Source organism: Odontomachus brunneus, unplaced genomic scaffold, assembly GCF_010583005.1.
Source record: "Odontomachus brunneus isolate Ranch 3 - 2012 unplaced genomic scaffold, Obru_v1 Obru_scaffold_053, whole genome shotgun sequence".
Classification (NCBI taxonomy): Eukaryota; Metazoa; Arthropoda; class Insecta; order Hymenoptera; family Formicidae; genus Odontomachus; species Odontomachus brunneus.
The window spans coordinates 996,599-1,018,563 of NW_022639503.1; the positions used below are offsets into that span (position 1 = coordinate 996,599).

Sequence of the window (21,965 nt, forward strand, 5' to 3'; positions counted from 1 at the left end):
ACACACACACACACACACACACGCGCGCAGGCGTTCGTAAGAAAGAGTCCCGCCTTTCCACGCGAGGCGACGACAAATAGAGATCGCTGTGCGATAGCCGGCGGGTTAGGGGGTGAGGAGAGTGAGGCAGCTCGCTAATCGCCGGGTTATTGAATCGCTAATGCAACGGTTGCGTAACGATAACGCCGTAAATAAATTCCCGCGGTTCCGAGTCTACTCGACCGCCACTACCTACCTATTCAACTCACCGCCTGTCTACCCACCTCACCTACTCACCCAACTACCGGCAACAACAAGTCGCCCAATCGAGAAAAAGAGGAGAAAAGGAGAGAGAAAAAGAAAACAAGCGTGCACAAGTGCGTATTATCTCGTGCGCATCGACGATATGTATCCACGACGACGACGGATGATGAGCGCGCGAGCGCCATCCGCGCGGCATACGTGAGACCGGAGAACACGTTGCGCGCGCATCCTTACGACGCCGAAAACAAGAAGCGACCACGCGATATCGCCGGCGTCATCCACGCGCTTCGTCCTTCTTCAACCACGGGAGCTGAATCAAGCGGCACGACGAGAGAGCCCACCGGCGTGCCAGGACGTCTCATGGCTCGGCGAAAAGTCGCCGAGGAGGTGACGATGCCTACGGTGGATGCCCACGATGCCAACGAGAAGAAGAACACCCGGCGTCCTGTATTAGAGTACATGAATCGCCGTATGGCGCGTAAAAGAGATCGAACGCTAACTCGAACGACCAATCACAGCTGAGAACACGTCGAGTACGCCGAGCGCCATTTTGAAGTTCGCGAGGCCACAAGTTGCGATCGAGCGATTCCTCTGTTCGTTGCTTGTCGCTCAGTGACGTGGAATGGCGTGTCATTGAGCGACGAGTGATGTCCCACAGGAATATTACGCGCGAAATGGTGCGACTAGAGCGAGAGCGGAGTGGTCAGTGACGCTCACACGCACCCACACATACATATATACTCGTCCTGCATCTCATCTACTCTGCCGTACCGGTCGATCTGCCTGCGGCAGAGGGACGCGCGGAGATTTACACGAGCTATCGGAACTCGCAAAACCAACTTGCGGAATCTGTAACTACTGAGTTGATTCGGCGAGTACGACGCGCGTATCTTCGCTGTCATGCTGCTCTATTCGTGAATAATTCATTAGCGAGAAATAATAACGCAACTCCGATTAGGATTTCGTGCGTCTGGTGGATGGTGACGCACGGTCGGCTGCGTATGCAGCCGTAGGTAGGAGCGAAAATTCGAGAGCCTTCCAGAGCCGTAGTCTGAGAGACACGTTGCCTACGTGACTCTCGGGGCGTCGACGATGCTTCATGATTCGCAGGCGGCGCGCGGCGTGATGAGGGGAACTGAGCGGTTTCACGACGCGGTGGTGGGGAGACCGCGCGGAGTGTTAGTAAGCAGAGCGGCCATCTTGTCGAGCTCAGTCGGAAACCAACTGCCGAGCAGTGAAGGATGGTGTAGAGAGGAGACGAGAGGCCAGATGTGTTAGGCGAGGGATTTTTTAATGCGCTTCCGAGCCCGATTGCCGCTACGTGCGAGAGGCTGTGCGATAGCGACGACGGAGCTACAACGACCACCGCGGGATTTTCGCGTGCGAAAAGGCCCGGTGCATCCGGTTAAAAACCTTGTGCGGAGGGGGAGTTGTGGAGGAGCAGGAGCAGGAGCAGGAGGAAGAGGCGGAGGAGGCGGAGGCTCTGGCGAGAGGCTGACTGCGAGCTTAGCTTCTCATCGGCGAAAAGGCTTGGCCGCCTGGTTGTGAGGAGTGGACGAGATAGGCGGCGAAGAAGAGAGAGTGAGAAGAGACCAAGCAGCACACGTAGAATGACCGACCGAGAGAAAGTGCAGTGTCAAAGTCTGTGATAGTATTTATTCAAAAACAACAAGGTTTCGTACATCTGTAGCGAAACATCGTCGGCAACAGCAGCATCTCTCGTGGACGTGTCATCGTCGCTCGAGAGGGAGAGAAAGAGAAGAGAACGAAATAGGGAAAAGAGGAACAGTCGTGCGCGCCGAGGGACGAAGCTGCGGAGTGAAGATATAAAGACAGAGAGAGAGAGAGAGAGACGCGTAGAAGATAGACTTTATATATTTATTTATATCTGTGATACCGACACGCTGATATACATCGACCCTCTTCGCACGAAATACGAGACGTGGACGAGCGAGAGGAGAGCAGAGAGGGAGATTATATCAGTCTCTTAGTAGATAGGCGTTTTTGTAAATACGACTGACTCTTTTTTATAATTACTGCTAGCGGTGCGAGTCGTGAAAGAGAGAAAGAGAGAGAGAGAGAGAGAGAGAGAGGGGACAGAAAACGCGTGCACGGACGGATCTTTCGACAGTGGTGTGAACCGTCAGAGAATTCCCAGATATTGTCTGGACGAGCAGCATCACGCGGTCGCAAGGAAACATGGTGGAGAAAATCCTGGAGGAGAGAGAGGACGGCACTCAGGAGGTTGGACGTGGTAAGCAAATTTCCATTTGTTTCGTTCGACTCGGATCGACAGACTTGTGTTCATTCGGCGAAAATGTCAAGACAGCTCGCCGTTTATCGCGACTGTCGATCTCCCTTCTCCCGATTACATTGCGCCGCAATTGATTTCATTTCAGTCAAAAAACTCAGATGGTTGTCGGCTCCTTCCCGCTCGTTTACTTTGCGAGAAACCTTTCCGTTTTTTCATATCTCGAACTACTACTGGTCTACCTCATCTTCCTTGCGTAAAAGCTTGTTCAGCATTCGACGGAGATTCATTCTTCAGTCGAGATTAAGTTGTCGCGGGTGTTCGCTGTTTGTTTTTCAAACCGGCGAACCTCGGAGATGGCGGCGATGGCGGCCATTTTCGCCGGTTAATATGTAACGACCCAGTAACGAGTCGGCGTGCCGAAGCAAATGTGGTGTTTTACATATTCGCCGTTGTTGTTGCTATATATATATATATACATATATATATATATAGAGAGAGAGAGAGAGAGAGAGAGAGAGAGAGAGAGAGAGAGAGGGGGGGGCAAAAGGAAGAAGGAATATATGACTGAAACGCCTCGCACTCCCCCGAGTCGCCGATAAGAAGAACTTGACGCGACGCGAAGAGAATGTCAGAACTGAGCACTACGTGCGTTTAGCGATTCGTTCCCCGTACAAAATCGCATCGCGAATATGCATGAATTCGCGCAGAAGGATCGACGGTCGACTTACTCGAAGCTGGCAAGACCGGCGCGTCCGCGCACCGTCGCTTCCACCGAAAGGGCCGGCCGCCGATTTCTCCGTCTAACCCGTCGCGAAGCAGCCAAGATATTCGGCTCGTCTGCTTATTTACCGGCTTCGCGGACTCGTTCCCGGCATTTCTCGTCGACGGCCACGGAATTCCGAGTCGCGTAAACGTGTAAACTGATTTCGTCATTCGGCATACGCGGAGATTGCGTAGCGAAACGGCTTTTCTATTAGGTGCTTCAGCGAGCATTGTCAGGCACATCGATTCTTCGCGCTACGCCACCACCGTCATTCGCGTTCTGAAACAAAGAGAAAAAAAATTCTACGCGTTTCTCTCGACACACTACCACTCTGAAAATCCGCTCTCGAAAAATATGTGAGAGAGAAAGAGAGAAGCGTATATAAATTTACGCATTATAAAGTCGTTCGCACAGCTTTACCGACAACGAGCTATTTTTGTCGGCGTCTTTAACGCGGTGACTTGAACGGAGTTATTTCGCCTCGCTCGCTCGTCCGTTCGTTCGTTCGGGTCGAATTTCGTGCGTTGTCTCTCGCTGACGCGACTTTTCGCGATGAAATTTTGCGCCAATAACGCCAACATTCTCGGGTATTATTTTTGGGGTTGCCGAGGAGAGAGAGAGGACGCCGGCGTCGCATTTTGCGACGCTTCCGAGTGTGTAGCGCGTCTTTGGCACGGCGTATTATTTTCGGTGACGGGGACAGCGGGGGTAGGGACGAAGTGGGTTAGTCGGTATACACGGCGGATTCGGCAAGTTCGGCGCCGTATCGCGCGACGCTGAACGAAGGGAGAGCGAGGTTGGTTGTAGGGCGACCCAAACAAAGAACGGAAGGGAGAGAAGGGTCCCGGGGCGGCCGCGCATGTCAACTACACGCGCTCTTAAAGGGAAACGCACGATTTGAAGGACAAAGAGATACGCGAACCGAGCACGCATCGCGGCCCAAATATACACGATGGTATCTCTAGCAGAGAGAGAGAGAGAGAGAAAATCACGCGATAAGTGTAACTGATGAATCGAGCTTACGGAGCCGTTCTCGTCGTTGTCTCGCGAAACGGGATAACCGCAAGCGAAATACCCGCCTTTATCCGGTTCGGGCGAACAAAGTAAATACAAATATTTTGTCTGCTGCGCATAAATATATTCAGGCATATAAAGTAAAAGCTTGGAAATTCTTATTGTTTTGATTTTTAAATATGAAATATGATTATATATTCAAATGTTTAACATATACATATATACATACATGTATACATACATATAGTCTACGTTGAAAGTTTAAATATTTGTATTTAAAGACTAACAACATTAAGAATGTTTAGAGTGAGGTATAGTCTAAGCATTGGTGCTTTTACTTTGAGTCTTGGAGTGCGTTAAACGGTCAGTGATCTAAACATTCTCGCGGCTCGATCGTAAATTTTCCGCTTTAATCATTATCGTGTCACGCTGAAATTCGCGTCACGTTGATTTCTTAATTTGTACTCTCTCGCGCTTTTAATTCCTCGTGATCGTTAACGGGATATTATTACAGTCGTAGCAGCTTCCATTCGGGTCTCGTGCAAACACGTGCGGATAGAACACTATCGTACGTGCATATCTCGCGTAAGATGGCGGCGTTCCTTTTCTGTGCCAGTCATTGAACTCAGAGACTCGATGTGCCGGCCGGCGGTCGTTGAGTGGCGATGGCGGCGGCGTCGACGTCGACGTCGCCGGCGACGGCCACGGCAGTTACAACGAAGATGCACAAAAATACATTCGCTGCCGGTACTGAAATTACGATGATGCGAATACACGTGGACAACGGCACAAATGAAGAAGCGCCGTGTCTTCGCGACGTTCTGAGTAAGATCGTGACGATTTTCCACGAAACTGATGTAATTTCGTCTTGCTCATTGTATCCCTTCCCTCCTTCTCCTTTCTCTCTCTTTCACGTCGTGTTGACATCGAGGCAATGCCACACGTTCATCACTGTCTCTGCGAAAAGACGCGTCAAATTACGCTCGCAAAGACCGGTTTCGAGTTTCGAGAACTCTTTTCCCTGCGATCAACAAATCTTCCACGAACTCTGTTGCGATTAAGGCCGGGGACATGCAGAAAAATTTGTACAATAAAAATTGAGCAGAGAGAGAGAGAGAGAGAGAGTAAGGAAAAATTGATCAATCACAGTTGACGATTCTTCTCACAGTCGAGAAATAATCGATTATGAATGATTGATCAATTTTCTTACTGTTTGAGTTTTTCTGTGTGTTAGACTTAGGCACACCTTGCTTTAAGCCGTGAGCCGCAAGCAATTGACCAATCACAATCGATTATTACAAGAATATATGATTAGTCAATTTGCTTACGGCTTAAAGCAAAGTTGCGGATCCAGCCTCAAGGCTCTAACTTTCCGTTTCGTCGTCGCGTTGAATCGGACCGTTGAACTTTGTATCTCTGTCATTGATTGACACACACAGTCATTATCATCACCTACGCGACAAGTTAAATATAACTAGAAATGTGCGATTTTGAGATATACCGCAAACACTGCGATTTTCTTAAATCGCCATATGATATGCAATTGTACTTTTATCGCAAAATTGCGTTTGCAATCCTCTATCGCAAAATCATTCGTTATTTTTTAACTTAAGACGGTCTTAAATATAAGATCCGGCTATGAATATCGACTTTAGAGGCATAATTGAATTATGTCATTATAACAACCTTAAAATGTTAAATTGCATTATTTCTTTGGTAATTATTTATATTAGGTGGCGGAGCACCTCCGATGAGCTCATCTTTGACATATAGTATCAAGGATACATGTCTGAGTAATATTTCAAATGTTTTATGCGTTGCTCATTTGTTAAAAAGTTATAAAAACATTTTTTTTTTAATGAAACAATTTTTGCACAATTCGCTGGGAGAAGGGACGGAGCCCCTCCCTAAAAAACTAACCCCAACCTAACCCATCATGTACGGTTTAGAATATTTTATTAGATAGATTAGACTAGAATTAATTTTTACGAATATATGTGTACTGTTTATCACATTTCCATATACACTGTGTGCAAAAATTACGTTCCATTCATAAAAAAAATGTTTAATAACTTTAACAAACAATGAGCGACTTATAAAATTTTTGAAATGTTACTCAGAAATGTTACTCCTTGATATTATATGTCAAGGAGGAGCTCATCGGAAGTGGCTCTCCTAATGTAAATAAAAAATTACTATTTCTTTTTATATATGATTTATATATATTTCTTTTATATACGTTTCAATTTTCTTATTTTTTTACTTAAATATTACGGTTCCCATTATGCTCCATGTTCCTTCATGATTCAAAATCGCATTTGCGATACGAAATTGCGCGCGCGATTTAAAATTATATTTGCGATACACTATTGTGATGCAATTTTTAAAAAAGATGACGCATCGCGATACGCAATTTCCTAAATCGCACATCTCTCGATGTAACTCGTGCGATGCCGATTCTCCGCAATCGAACACGTTCGAATCGACGTCTTGCGATCGTCACGACATGTCAGCTACGCGGCGAGCGCGCGCGTATCGGCGCGGACAATGAGGAGAGGAGTCGATCGGCTTACAGTTACGCGTCGTTCTCGATCTACTCGCCGGCTCTGATTTCTCCTCGACCCACGCGAGCGGCTCGAGCGAACGGTGGTTGTCCACTCTCGAAGGAGTGGCGGAGTCGATTCACTCGCACTCTGTACTTTGTCATTCGACGCCGTTGCACGCTACGTATCGCGCCGCGAGACGGCTTCGCCCACGCGAACAATACGCGTCTTCTTCGACTCGCAGCATCTCTCGCTCAGAGAGACGCAGGGAGTTATTAATAGAGCGACTGTGCGATCTGCGCGTTATCTTAACGGATTCGCGATGCGTTTATGTAATCTTTTCATGCGCAACCTTTCGAGATTTCGTCGGGGGGAACCGACAATTTCGCGCCGCGGCGGACGCATCTGTCCGCTCCGAGAAATGCTCTTGCAGTCGTAGGAAAGATTATCTTGATACCAGAAATTGGCAGAAATGACTAGGAGACACTACGATATCGCGTGTGTTTTGTGTTTAATTAATGTAGATAACATAAACACTGAATTTCTGTTGAAACTATTTGTGAAATTTAAAGTCTCTTTGTGGCGCCACGTTCAGATTAAAGCCAGTCATACTTTTTATACAAGTAGACTATGGTAGACAAAAAACAAGAGACATTCGAATGTAAGGTAAGAAAAACATTACTAGAATAATGTACAAGTTCAACATGGAATGTATGTATATACTCAATATTTGTATATATATTTTTTATATTAAAAGTTTAAATATTTGTATTTAAAGACTAAAACACAAAATGAATGATCAGATACGTGTCCGCGGGCATTGGTACTTTTATTTTAATATTCACATTCACCTAAATTTGCTCGTGGATATTGCCACAGTGCTGTTGCTGTAAATTCTACGTACCACAGACAATTTTATACAGATACGTATCACAGACAGTATCATATAGATACAAAAAAAAAGGAACAACAATAAATTTTAAATGCGACATGTAGAATTTCACCTGGATCGGCAAAGCATTTTTTTTTGGCGTTTCGGATAACTCGTTCGATCGGGTAGCGACACTTGCACGCCCAACTTCGGTCTCGTGACAGGATCTCGTCGCCTCGTGGAAACATCGCGGTAGAAATATCGTGACCCCGTCGGTCGCGCGGCCGACGATATACATCTCGCGTAAATCGCCGTTGCCACGCCGTATACATTATCTCCGTTAACACGAAGATCGTGAATCGCGTCCCGATTGCCGGCCTCTCGGCGCGGAGCTGCGCCTTCTCGGGCTCTTGCAGCGAGTGAACTTTCCCAAGCGAGAAGAGAACAGAGAGGGAAACACCGAACTGCCGGCACGACGCCTGGGTATCGGTCGTGTGGCGCGACCAGCAGTCCCATTTTTAGCAGCTGAATTAGAAAGTGCGAAGACAGAAAGAAAAGCTGCGTGTCGCAGCGTGTGTTTGTTGACCGCGCCGCGAAATCGTCATTACGTCGCCCGCGCCACCTCGTCCTCGAGTCGTCCGATTTCGGACGAATCTGTTCTTTATAGCTGCTGAATTAATATTGCAATAATGTTAGAAGGTCTGTTCGAAGAACCAGTGCGATAAGTTGAATGAAATAAGCATACTTTGTTTCACTTTAACTCATTGCACTAGTTGAAAAGTTCTTCGACAAGCTTAAAACTGTGAGACGCATACACACAGTTGTATCTTTTCTCACTCTGACTCATATGTTTCGCCAGTTCAGCAATGCAGCTACAAAGAACAGACTTCTTGTCTCGCAAATATTCGATCAATCGTCACGGCTCAACACGAATTCCGTAACTAAACGCCCCAACGGCCCGCGACCGGTCGGTGTTATTTAAAGCGTCTCCACGTGTGTGCGTCAGCTTCGAGCATAGCTATGCGTGCGACGAGTGAAGCTTCTAGAGGCGCTCTCTGCTATTGTCACACACGAGTGCGCGGCGAAATTATTCCCGGTTTTCATTTACTCCCTCCGGCCAAATCGATGATGGCGCAGCAGGCTTCCCGTTTCGGACGGCTACAAAAGTACGGGTATAATCGAGACTCGCCCCTAGAGGGATCGCCCGGGCTTCCCTCCACTCTCCCCTTTCGCTTTTTATCGCGAGGGAAGCGCCCACGATGAAATCCCCCGCGGCGGCAGGAGCCCGAAATATTCGACCAACGAGCGAGCGCGATAAAACGGATTCTCAATAATATCTGTCGCTTGGCGACCATTAATTTTCATCTATTCCGTTCGGGATTCGGATTATAATTGTTGTCATGATGTTCATTGACGCGAATCGGCCTTGTTTACGTTTCATTCAGGAAGCAATAAACGACATGCGTGCTCTGATCATATAATCCGCATGTAAAAACCTAAAACGTGTTGTTTTATCGCACACGTTGGAAATAGCCGAAGACACGTCAACGTCTACTGTCGATAATTATAACGGAGCGAGCAGTATTTTAAACCTTGGACTATTAAGAGTGTACGGCTTTATTCATAAAGAGACTGAGCGCAACTCGATGAATGCGAAGTCGTCCCCCTGCTTACACGACGCGGCGGCCGCTTATTTTCTCTCGTAACAGTTGCATCATATTTATCGGAGCAAACGTCGGCCGAAAGCACATCGTTAAATCGGCTCGTGCCACATGTTTTAAGCAGCGTCTACGATGAGAATTTAAGTCACGAGACTTAAGATTTAAACTGTAAGAAATTGATCGATCACAGTCAAATATGAGGAAAATAATCAACTGTGATTAATCAATTTCTTAAGGCTTGAAGCTCAAGTCTTATGGCTTAAGTTCTCATTGTAGACACCCGTTCTTATACCCGTCTAGGTTAGGTCACGGTTGCAAGAGGGGAACATAGTTCGCTGTATCTGCGAAAAAAAATTCGCGGCAGCACTTGAACTTATAATTGCGAGTGTAATTCGTAGTTTTTTGTTTTCCGTCGAATTGAGCCGGATTGAAGCGAAAGTTATCGCCAAGCTGCGATCGCGCGAACGGTGGGTAGTGAACGAGCGTGAACCCGCGAGAGTGACTAATACTTCGTGCCGTCGCCGTCGCCACACCGCCGCCGTCGCCACACCGCCGCCGTTCGTCGCGCACGATGATACCGCGACGTCGATAAGCTCGCAATAATAAATTACGATCGCTCGAGCGTGCGCCCGCGCGCAACTAACGCCACGATAACGGGAAAACGCGAGTCCGTCACGTGTGGTGGCGGGCCGACCAACCCGCGATACGCGAGCTACTTTGTCCGCAAATAAACACATCCGTTGCGCAACGACTGTGTACGTCTCCCTCCCCCTCCCTCTCTCTCTTTTTCTCTCGCTCTTTCTTACTCTTGTGCTCTGCAGGAGGTATGTAACGTACGGACAGATTGATACTCGCGGAGTCGGTGATTTATTTTGCAATCGTTTACTCCTCGTTCGCATAACGCTGTCCTGTCGTGAACCTCCGATCGCGATTGCCAAGAGAGCTGAGAGATGTATCGAACACGACAAAGATTTAGAGTTCACTAATTTCTTCGACTTTTCTGTATTTTTTTTCTACCTGTTATCCCTTCCTTTATTTAACGTCTCTGCGTAACACTTACTCCGGGAATCTTTTGTGAATCATTTTTCCGACTATTTTCTCTATTTTTTTGCCTGTTATCGCTTTCTCTTTTTTACACAACGTCCTTTTGTGAACTTTCCTCTATTTTGTAATGCAATGTTAGTCGTTCAACCATATCCCATTGAAACTGTTTCTCATCATTTTAGGAAAAACGCACGTGTTTCTGAACCAACTCTGTTATGCTCGTTTCAGGTGACGGCACCTGCCGGGACGCAGTCTCGACGGGAGAATCTATGAGTGCGGTGCAAGCCCGTCAAGAAGAGGCGAGACGTAAGAGGCGCAGGAAGAGACGTTCCGGCTCGTCCTTGGTGTCCTCCTGCTTCCAAGGTAATGATCCACTAGTGTTACTGTAGAGGGTAGGGAAAATACACCCACGCGCACTGAGAAGAAAACTTTTTTACAATTTATTTGTGCAATATAAAGCTTATTGTGAAACAAAGTTTATTTTTGAGACAGAGTTTATTTCTGTGAATAAACTTTATATATATTACACAGATAAATATTCAAGTGTTTTATTCTCAGTGCATCTTTGTGGAAATTCATGGAATCAGCTAGATGTATCTTACTTCAAGATAAGGGAAGGATAAAGAGAGAGAAAAAGAGCGGGTGTTGTAAAGATTCTATGCATGCACGCACGTACGCACTCATCCGCCTATTTCCGTGTGACGCGGTCTTTCGCCCCGCGGCAATTGGTGGTTCTAGTAAGTGCGCGTGTGACCTTGGACAAATTCGGAACGCTCGAGAAACACCCGCGATGGCGCGTGAGAGGCAGCGATAATCGATCGCGCAGCGGGCGCCCCGGAATTTTGCGCGTCCCGCGATACGCCTGCTTGTTTATAAACACCGGAAGTTCGTCGCTCCTACTTCGCGAGCTTCTCCTTTCAGTTTTCTGTCCCTTTATCCCCACCCGGAAATACTTGAACGAATCGCTTTGTCTCCCGTCTCCCAGCGTCTAAAGACTAATGACTCCAGAAAATTCCAGCCTCGGAGAACATGTCTCTTTCAGACTAGATCCTTGAATATAAAGAATGAAAGCCGAAAACCGATTAAAACGTATAATAACCGTCATAAATTCTAGTATTTCAATTCACTCATTTCTTCGATTTTTCTTTAATTTTCTCCACCTGCTATCCCTTCCTTCGTTTACAGAGCATCTCCTGCGTAAACGTTTACTCTGGAAATAATTTTTGTAAATCATTTTTCCAACTGTTTTCTCCATTTTTCTTTGCTTACTGCTGCTTTCTCTTTTTTTTTTTTTACAGAACGTCTCTTTGTAAAACCTTCCTCCGTTTCGTAATGCAATTTTAAAGAGGCGTTCAACCGTCTCATTACTATCGTTTCTCATTGTTAGGAAAAACGCGCGTGTTTCTTCGTACAAGTTCTTAACCGACAGTTAAATCTTGCTTCCGAGAGAACTCGGAAGATCAGAGTTAATCCGAGCCGCAGTTGGCAAACACGGTTATTCGGCCACGGAGTCACTCGCTCGTGCGATCGATAGCATCCCTGGCCCGCTGGGGGACAAACCCGCTCCTTTGGCATACATTTTTTGGCACGAGTTTACTCGACTTTGCGCGAGGGTGATTTGCATTCAGCGTCGCCGTGGCTTGTGCCGCCGGTTGGCGATGTAAACGCTGATCGAGTTCAGTGCCTCGGTCGAATAGCCGGCCGGCCGGTCGGCCGGTTGATCGATCGGCCGGTTGCATCATCTGGTCGATTCAAGAGAGTTCTAGAAGCTTCTCTACCCTGCTTGGCACTGTGTGCATATAACCCTCAACGGTCGATAGAGCTCGGTCGAGAATCCAGAGCGAATCGATAGTGCGAGATTCCCATTACGCTTCTGCGGAATCCTGGTTGATCGCGTAGGACTACCAAAGACACAATTCCACATACGAGAGAGAAAGAGATAGTGTAGTATCCATTGTACAGGCGGTGATAGATCGCGGCAATCGATCTTACACGTGCTCCCTCGTGCTAAATCGCTTCAGGCGAATCGGCGCGCTTAATTCGGCGCGAGTCGACGATCGCGCGCAATTCTCGAGCACTCTATATTTATTTCGACCGCGCGCTGTTAAAATTGGTATAGAACGGCGTAGAGAGACGCGGAGGCGTATTATCGGCTTCTGGTTGCTAGGCGCTGGCGACGTTGCCACGCGCAACTCTCGTATCCTGCGTATAACCGAGCGGAGGAAGCAAAAAGGGGGATAGCTGGGTAAGGGGGGCAGAGGGACGGCAGGCGGATAGCTAGAGGAGGGCTCACAGGGGGGGAACGACGACGCAGACGCGGCAACGCAGCCAGCTCCGTAGCACTCGAGCGGCAAAGTGGTGGGGATAGAGCGGTGAGAGACGTGCGAGGGAGGGGGCCTCACGGAGTGAAGAGGAAAGGAGCCGCGATAGCGCGCACTTCCGAGAGAGAGGGCGAATTCGGTGTTATGTGCGTCGTAGTTCCGCGCTGATCTCTCTCGGTCACCCCCTTTCGACCTTGACATTGACTGCCCGTCAGGATATACGACACGCTACTCTGTCACGCGCGCACAGCACACGTTCGAGAGAGCAGTCCGTTTCAACTGCGGATAATTGGGCCTTCTGAGCGTATCGATCGGCTCGCCGGGGTAAAGTTCTTATTTCGAGCTTGGGAGTAATTTTCGCGTCTGCCTATTTCAAGCCGAAAGACCATTGACATCTTCGCTTTCTCATTATTGACTCAATGTTGGCACGATTCCCGAATTTTCGCAGTTTGCGCTATAATACCGTAGTTCTGTAACAGTCAGTAAGATTCTGATAGTCATGATGATGATGATTATCATGATGATGATAATAATGATGATGATGATGAGAACTTGTCGGGCCCGGTCTCTGAATTCTCCTATCTTTTATTTTTTTTTTCGTTCCACACACGTTGACGTGACTTGGAACGATGTGACGACGTAATCGTCAAAAGTATTCATAGGACGACGCGCAATATCATGCCAAATGAGTATCGTATTGATTCACCACGATGAATTTATGTATCACCGTCACTTTGGATTTATGCAAGCAGTGTACGAATGATACGTGAGATATGTGCAAAATACGAACACTTATAAATGAGAATATTTCGTCGTTTTCTCGCATTTTTCTCTTTAACTTAAATTTTGCGAGATACTTATCTGAAGAGGAATTCGTTATCGCTGTTACAGAACTGTACAAATTGACCGGTGAGGTACTTGGTGAGGGTGCTTATGCCTCAGTTCAGACCTGTACGTCCCTCTACACTGACTTAGAATATGCCGTGAAGATCATCGACAAGATTCCCGGGCATGCTCGTGCCAGGGTGTTCAAGGAGGTCGAGACTTTCCATCATTGCCAGGGTCACCCGAACATCATTCAGCTGATCGAGTTCTTTGAGGACGAAGAGAAGTTCTACCTTGTATTCGAGAAAGTTAACGGTGGTCAGCTGTTAAACAGAATTCAGGAGCGAGTTCACTTCACCGAGAGGGAGGCGAGTCAGATTGTCAATGAGATTGCGAGCGCGCTCAACTTTCTTCATAAGAAAGGTAATTTTTCGAACAATTTTGATAAAAATGGAATAGAACCGGGAATAATAGAAGTGTGAAACAATTTCCTTTTGTGTATTTTAGGGATCGCCCATAGAGATCTCAAGCCAGAGAATATCTTGTGCGTGTACCCGGACAAACTGATACCGATCAAGGTATGCGACTTCGATCTCGGTTCAGGCATCAAGTTCAACAATTCGTTGTCAAGTCCTGTGGCTACACCGCAACTTTTGACGCCGGTCGGTAGCGCCGAGTTTATGGCGCCAGAGGTAGTCGAGGCCTTTATCGGCGAGGCCAATTATTATGACAAGCGTTGTGATCTCTGGAGTCTTGGCGTGATCATGTACATCTTGCTCTGCGGCTATCCACCTTTCTACGGGAACTGCGGCACCGACTGCGGCTGGGGTAGGGGCGAGAACTGTCAGGCCTGTCAGGAGTTGCTTTTCACCAGCATTCAGGAGGGCAGGTACGAGTTCCCGGACAAGGAATGGAGATGCATCTCTGAGGACGCGAAGGACTTGATCAGAGGCTTGCTCGTCAAGGAGGCTCACCGAAGGCTGAGTGCAGATAGTATTTTGAAACATCCTTGGATCAATCCTGGACCGACCTCCGTCGAAACTTGCGATCGCCCGCTTACCACGCCTCATATCATAAGGTGAGTTTTTTTTATTTCATTTAATTGATCTCGAAATTGAAAATTTTGTTTTTTTTATTAGCGTTTTTTCTTGTTACTATTTAATTACACGGTCGTTACTTTGATCTATCCTTACAGGAGGAACAACTCCGCTAGAGAACTCTCAGCATTCGCTGAGTCTGCAATGGCTGTGAATCGTGTGGTACTTCAACATTTCTCTCTGAACCTTGAGGATTTGGCGGAGAACAGGGAGCCGCGACTGTCCACGTCGTCCACCGACGACGATAATCACCCGTACGGGCACATGTCCGATTCTAGCAGCGAACTGTCCGAGAACAGCAAGCACTTCACGACGCATTCCTCCAGCGAGTTCGATGCCACGCGAACTCAGAAGTCGTCCTCCTCTGTGCTCTCCAACATCGATCTAAGCGACCCTAAAATCATCGGGAAGAATCGCGTCCTTGGCAAGGACTCTCTGCACCTGTTCGGGTTGTCACCACCGTGCGAAAGCCGTCTGATGCAACGTCGTCTGAAAGCGCGTTCGGATCTGCTCGAACGTCAGTCCGGCAAAGCGGTAATCGCATCCCCGAGTGGCTAAGAGGTCGTTGTAACGAAAAATTATCGTCCTTTCTCGCTACAGTATAATTTGTCTCTTTGTAACTTGCACGCGCGAGAACGCGAAATTGTACAATACTTTTTCCAACGGCTTAGATCGGTAATGATAGTATGTAAAAGCGAAAGCGTCGTTGAGTCTCTGACTCTGCGCAGACGAAGATATATTGGATACGCGAATAAGATGAGAACAGGCTCGATCGTTTACAATAGCAGTTACGACGGCAAACACATCAATGACTCACGAGATAAATTCTGTAAAATCCTGTCGCGAGAACTATTGGAGAAAAACAAAATATATCGTTATCTTCTTTTTTTTCAGTAGCCGTAAGCCTCTTTTTGTCTTAAACTTTCCTTTTTAGCGTACGGTTCGGATGATAAGCAGATGTTTTTATTTCCAATGTCCAAAATCCTTTACCTTTACGTCTCATCAATCGCCTGATATTAACTTTTAACCAATCGGTAATAATTATGACGTGTTACATAGAGAGAACGTAAATACTAAAATAACATTAAAAAAAAAGAGTAAATATATATATATATATATATATATATATATATATATATATATATATATATATATATATACATATATATACATATATATCCATGTACGATTTTGTTTAGAGTGTAAATCTTAATTGTAGCTTAATAACGATATGCGCTGTATGCGCATTCACAAGTGTACCTCGCGCTGCGGTACGTAAAAATCGATACTTGATCAGGAAAAAAAAATCGTACGTCACAGTTTGACTTCCACTTACGACGTTGCGCGGTACGCGCGAGTAATTCTTTCGTTTTCTTTGGAAATAAAAGCAAATCTGATTACATCTAACGCTGTAAAATCATCCTCGCTGCGTGTCATCGGTTATTCCACGCAGCTTATATATGTACAGTTATACGTTGCATATTGTACAGTATATAGGAGGTATCTACGCAACACGCGCATCAACAGCATCTACATACACAGACACACACACACACACACACACACGTGTCAGAAATTCACGTACATATACTGAGTCCACGCTTCATTCATTCATACACATCGACGTCATTGCGAGTCAGCGTCGCGATCTGCGAGATGACTCGAAAGAATATATGGTTGCGTCAGCCGCCGTTGGCGCGAACCTTTATTCTTTTCGTCATGGTAGTGCACGTCGAGTAACACACGTACGCGCGCGTTCATGTGTAGACAGGCAGATTACAAAGAAAAAGAAAAAAAATGAAAAAAAAAATGAAAAAAATGAGGGAAGAGAAAGAGAGAAAGGACCCTCAAGATCGTGATAGTTCACGCGCCATCGAACGCACGAACACCCCTTTTACGTAAATGTTATTTTTATTTGTTCGCCCAGGAATCATATATGAATAAGAAATGAGAGAAGGAAGAAAAAGAAATGGTGGACGCGACAACCGAGAACGAATGATGTTCCTTTTACCGCACTTTTGATATTGTTTGAAGTATATTCGAGCCATGTGAATGTATATTTCGAGCAGAGCAAACCAGTGATGAGCGTATCTCGGCGCACAGGTGCAGATTATAGTTTGCTCATATTAGGTTAGTGAAAGCGCGATAGGTCGTAAGAGACAAGATTTCAAGACGATATTCTCGAGAAGGGCGTACAATACAGGTTACGCGGTATTAAAAGGGATAGAGAGGGGAGAGTTAAAAAACAGAGATAAAGAGGAGAAAATACAGCCACTCTAATAACAGATCTCTCAGCTGTTAAATCGTCGGCAACGAATCATCTATCGATTGGCGTTGCGTATTTTTGTAGAGTTTTATCGACCAGGAGTTGTTTTAACGTCGGCCCATCCACCCACGGTAACGCGCCAAGCCTTTTTACGAGCTGTTTGCGTTTCTCTAGTTTCTCTGCGTTCGTCTAGACGCGAATAACACGAGAAGCATAAACGAAAAACGGCGTGAGTTCCACTTTTCGCTCGGGTCCGGGGGAATAATTGATCGTAGCGACGTCTGTTCTCTTATTTCTTTATTGCGCGTTACCTTGGAGCAGAATAATATATGCACAAACATATATGTACGCGAAGGGAATTTCCTTTTCATTCGCTTCTTCGTGCCGATGTGGCGGACGGATTTTACTCAGGGCAGCTGAGAAATTATGCTGCGCACGTGATTATACATTACACCCGCGAGAGGTGAGAGGAGAAGGATGAGAGATGTGTAAGGAGCTATTTGTAACGTTCACGCGTGTACGGAATCTCTAGGGTTGTGACGTCGTGTATACGTATGCTCGATTCAGGACGCGCTCCTTCGCGACACCTCATATTCTTCCTCCATTAGGAGACGCACAACCGCTGGAGTGCCGTGCCCGCTAACATTACGCGTTTGTACATTACGATCGCATCGAAAACTTTCGTAGAGAGTCATTCGCTTGCTATATTAGAACACGGCGAATATCGGCTTTTGTCAACTTTTGTCTTCTTTGTACTTTGTAAGTATCGGTAAGATTAACGTCTAACGAGCCTGGATAAGAGAGTTATTGCGCGAAATATACATATATACACATATACGTATATATATATATATTTACATCCGTGTAAATAAAAGAAAACTATGATGTGCAGATGTGGAAAGCAATATATATAACGTGAGCTACCTTAAGGGGAATATTGGAAGATTATTGGAAGATTAATATATTATTTTTTTTTTTTTTTTTATATCGGCCTCTCTCTTCGCGTAAGGCCAAAGAATTCTTTCGCGTCGTTCCTTTATTCGTCGTTCCGTAGTGCGCCCGCCACTACAACGTTTTCCGAGTAACAATCTTTCTTTTTCTTATCAAAAACACTTCTCCGCTTGTTTTTCTTCTCTCCCAAGAGTTTATCTCATTATCCTGCTCGAAGTGCGAAGTGTGTCGCATTACACGTGTTAAGCAATCAAGCATACGCTCGAGAAAAGGGAAAGAACTACAAAATTGTCCTTTATCTTTTCTATAGAGTGTTACAATGTGAATGGAAGAGGTTTTCTTAAATATCATTCATGGCCGCGACGATTTGTGTGACGAAATTGAAGAGTGTGCGTCTCGGCAAAACATAAATATAGAGCTCGAGTGTGTGTGTGTATGTGTGTGAGAATTATTTTTTTTAATTTTTATTTTTTTCTTTAAAATAATATATAATATAAGGGAGTATAAAAGTAAAGAGCGAGTGTGTCAGTATGCTGTGTAAGGGAAAAAAATATAAAAGGAAAAGAAAAAAATACAAATGGCCATAATACAGATCTGTTAAGCGTTAATGGATATAAGATTGTACAATAGAGCGCGCGAGAGTGAGTGGATGGATGTGCGTGTGTGCATATATACGCGTGCATTAAAGAGATAGAGAGAGAAAAAAAAGAATTGTGTGCATACGCGTGTACGCCTGCGAGTGTGATACACGTGGAGAGGAAAACTAACTAGTAGCCTCATAAGAGAAGAACCCAACTTGAACAGGATCTTGTCAGAAGTTTGTAGCGTAAGGACCCGGACACACAGAAAAACTTGAGCAATAAGAAAATTGACCAATCATAGTCTTTTTCTTTGATTGTTCTTCGACTGTAAAAAGAATCGTCGACTATGATCAGTCAATTTTTCTAATATTTAAATTTTTCTGCGTATCTCCGACCTAAGAACACCGCTGAGTCGTACCGATCGTGTTGCGAAATCATCACATTTCCCGTCTTCATCCGTTTACATCTTCGCAACGCTCGCGAGTAATCTTTTTTTTCATTTGGGACAGATGAAACTATGAGTCGTTTTAAAGTCGCTCGAGATTGAAGCGACGGCGCGGCGTTTCTTCGTCCGGAGAGGAGCTGGTGGACGACGTAACATACGCGACGATACATACAATACATTGGTCGGGTTTCGCACGGTCGGCTATAACGCAGCGGTCGGCAGTACACGTGAAATATACGGACGTTATCATTCTTCATTCTCTTCCCGATACATAATGCGTAGGTTTCCTTTGCCGAGCGAAAGAGAATGTATATCACGAAAGACATGAACGAGTAAGCGACGAAACGCGTCGTCGACGACGACGTACGTTCGCGCGTCGTGCCAATCCAGTCGTCCCCATCGCCTAAAGTGCGGGGATTCTATTGTCGCAGAAACGAGCGTCGCTGCGAGGAGAGGAGATTTATGTCACACTTTCTTTCGAAGAGAGAAAGATGGAGGCGCGACGAAAGGGGAGTGAAAGAAGAAACGAGCAATCACCTGTTAAATGTTTCAAACGGTATGCATATCCCGTTCCTCTCATCATCTTCCGGCCTGCACACTCTGTAGAGCACTATGTTCCCGTCGCAAAACCCCGCTATTGTCGTGTCTTTCTCTTTTTCGCGAATAACAATGGCAATGCTCGTTAGTATCCGCGGTTGGACACATCTCTCGCGAGAAGACGCGTCTTTCTTTCTCGACGAAAAGAAATGAGAGATGTCGAAGACTAATCAGAACTAGCTCGCGATACGGTCCATTGTTCACACATTGTCACGATAATTTCTGATTTCGACGAGCGTTTGCACACACGCACCGCGTGCAACCGCGTCAGAGAGAAAGATAGGAGTGTGCGACGACAACTTGATGCGAGATACAATTTCGGTCACTTATTATTCGTAGCGTAGTCGATGTAAACGATCGACAGTGGAAGAGTGAAAATACTGGAGAATGTAAATAAGATTTATCTAGTAGCTATAGTGCCTATATCCTAAAAAAGTAGATTGATAAGTAGTACCACCCCCAAATTTTACCTCCTTATCCTCGTACCTGCCTAGCTACCTACCTGTCTCTATCTACTTGCCAAACCTACCTACCTACCTACCTAGCTGATCTTTCTCGCTACTTTCCTTACCTCACGTTGAAAAGGGAAAAGATAAGAAAATTTAAGCACTTTCCTCTCCACTTTTATGGCCTTCTCAACTGACCTTCTTTTAACATCGTGTATCATCAAAAAAATTCAAACATTCCTTTCTAAAAATCTCTCTATAGAAAAACAAGTTCTTTTACCTTGCTCTGTGCATGCCTACTTCCTTGCCTACTCTCCAGCCTTCCTCATTTCCTTGTTCCCTCCTTCCTCCTCTTTCCTTCCCATCTCCCAAAAAAATTGTTATAAAAGAAAAAATGGCCAAAAAATATTTTTTATTTTTCATACCCACTTGTATGTAGTAAAGACATACGATATATTTTTTTGACACGGTTGAGGAGAAGACGGAGCTTGCTTAGGAAAGGAAGGAGAAGCCGCTCGTCCCAACGGTCGTTCCCGTCTCGGGATCACTCGAACATTCGTATCACGTTTGTACTTCTTGTATTGTAAGAGAGAGATGAAGCAAAAAAGATCGGGACGCGATCGTGGAAGACAACAGCGTCTCCTTCATTTCTTGCGTTTGGTGCGATATCTTACTGCGCTTAGTATTAGACACTTTTGTAAACTGGAGTCGCTCTTCTGTTTTGTGTGTATGTGTGTATGAGAGAGAGAGAGAGAGAGAGAGAGATTGTAAGAAAGATTTTGTGAGACAGAAAGAGAGATGTGAGAGAGAGAGAGAAAAAAAGGGCCAAAGTCCACACGAAAAAACGTGCTCATGTACGTAGTTTTCAGTTTACATACACGGAATACGTGTTCTCACTACATTTCCTTCGATATTATCCGGAGGATTGAAAAAAATAATTTAAATGGAGTTCTTTTTTTCTTGTTTTCGACTTTATTATCACGAAATTGGACTATTTTCCGATTAAAAAGAACGAAGATATCGCTGGAGAAACGTTTACGTTTTCGATATCTCGTTCGAACGCGGGCGATTTTGAAACACTTGAAGGTATATCACGTCGTGAGCACGAGAGGCGCTTAGTTTCTCGAGTATACTTTTATTCGTATTTAAGTGGCGCGCGCTTAGCCTAGAGCGAAACATGTAAATGTTGAGACTGGATGATGAACGTACAAAAGAACTTTATTATATCTGTAAAACACACGAAGACACACACGCTAAGTTAATCGCTCCACGATTTGATGCGTACGATCGTCCGAGGAAGCGAGAGTACTCGTAGCGCGCGATTGGCTTTTGATCGCTAAAATGAGAGCAACAGTAATAATTCCTACGACGACACGAATTGTCCGGAGGGAAAGAGAGAAACGAAGAATCTGATTGCAATCCGGCAATGGCGTGATTCGAAGAGAAAAAAAAAGAAGGAAAATAAGGAAAAACAAATACACGATCTGTCATTAATTCCTGATATATTGATCATTAAAATGTATATTTTTTAAGTGAAACATTCAGACACTTTATTTTCACACGCATTTTTCCTCTGCATACAAACAACATACACATACACATATATCCCTCGATAACGCATTCGATTTTTTTCTTTTACCGATTCGCTTGACATTCTTGGCGGGTTCGCGCCATTGTTTTGCAATCGTTGAGTCGAGACACCGGATCCACACGTCTCCTCCTTCTCACGTGATTGATTGATCGATCGATCGATCAATTATTCGAGAGATTCTCACGACAGGGACGCGGTACACGTGCGAAAAACCGAGCGAGATCCGAGGAGGAGAATGTCGAATCTCATCGTGTCTCGTCCGCTATTACAATTGTCGGAGCTAGGAGGATTCACGTCTCACGAGATCTCAGGTCACGAGGCACGATATAGATATATCATACGCGAATACCTCTGTAAAATCGTGCTCATGTCGAAGATAGGAACTCGTTTTGGCGGATTGGAAGGGATCCGATTTCTATCGTGACTTCGGATCAGGACGCGAAGTCGAGACG

General features: G+C 45.5%; 1 protein-coding gene across 2 annotated transcripts; it reads left to right on the top strand.

Annotated features, from left to right (window-relative positions):
• Nucleotides 1-1,427: 1,427 nt before the first annotated feature.
• On the top strand, nt 1,428-21,460 carry LOC116845597 (MAP kinase-interacting serine/threonine-protein kinase 1-like). Of its 2 annotated transcripts, none has more exons than XM_032818457.1 (5): nt 1,428-2,497; nt 10,622-10,756; nt 13,606-13,962; nt 14,047-14,617; nt 14,735-21,460. In XM_032818457.1, exons 1-5 carry the CDS (start codon nt 2,443-2,445, stop codon nt 15,192-15,194), a joined length of 1,578 nt encoding a protein of 525 aa, XP_032674348.1. In that variant the 5' UTR covers nt 1,428-2,442; the 3' UTR covers nt 15,195-21,460. The 2 variants fall into 2 exon arrangements, with proteins under 2 accessions (XP_032674348.1, XP_032674349.1); XM_032818458.1 differs by lacking the exon at nt 1,428-2,497 and adding an exon at nt 10,277-10,301.
• The last annotated feature ends 505 nt before the right edge of the window (nt 21,461-21,965 follow it).

What these genes read in the sequence shown, in the direction of transcription:
- LOC116845597 (XM_032818457.1), top strand. Translation starts at nt 2,443, where the DNA reads ATGGTGGAGAAAATCCTGGAGGAGAGAGAGGACGGCACTCAGGAGGTT. An exon ending in CACTCAGGAGGTTGGACGTG is followed by an intron (nt 2,498 to 10,621) that starts GTAAGCAAATTT and finishes TGCTCGTTTCAG; the next exon opens with GTGACGGCACCTGCCGGGAC. An exon ending in ACCACGCCTCATATCATAAG is followed by an intron (nt 14,618 to 14,734) that starts GTGAGTTTTTTT and finishes CTATCCTTACAG; the next exon opens with GAGGAACAACTCCGCTAGAG.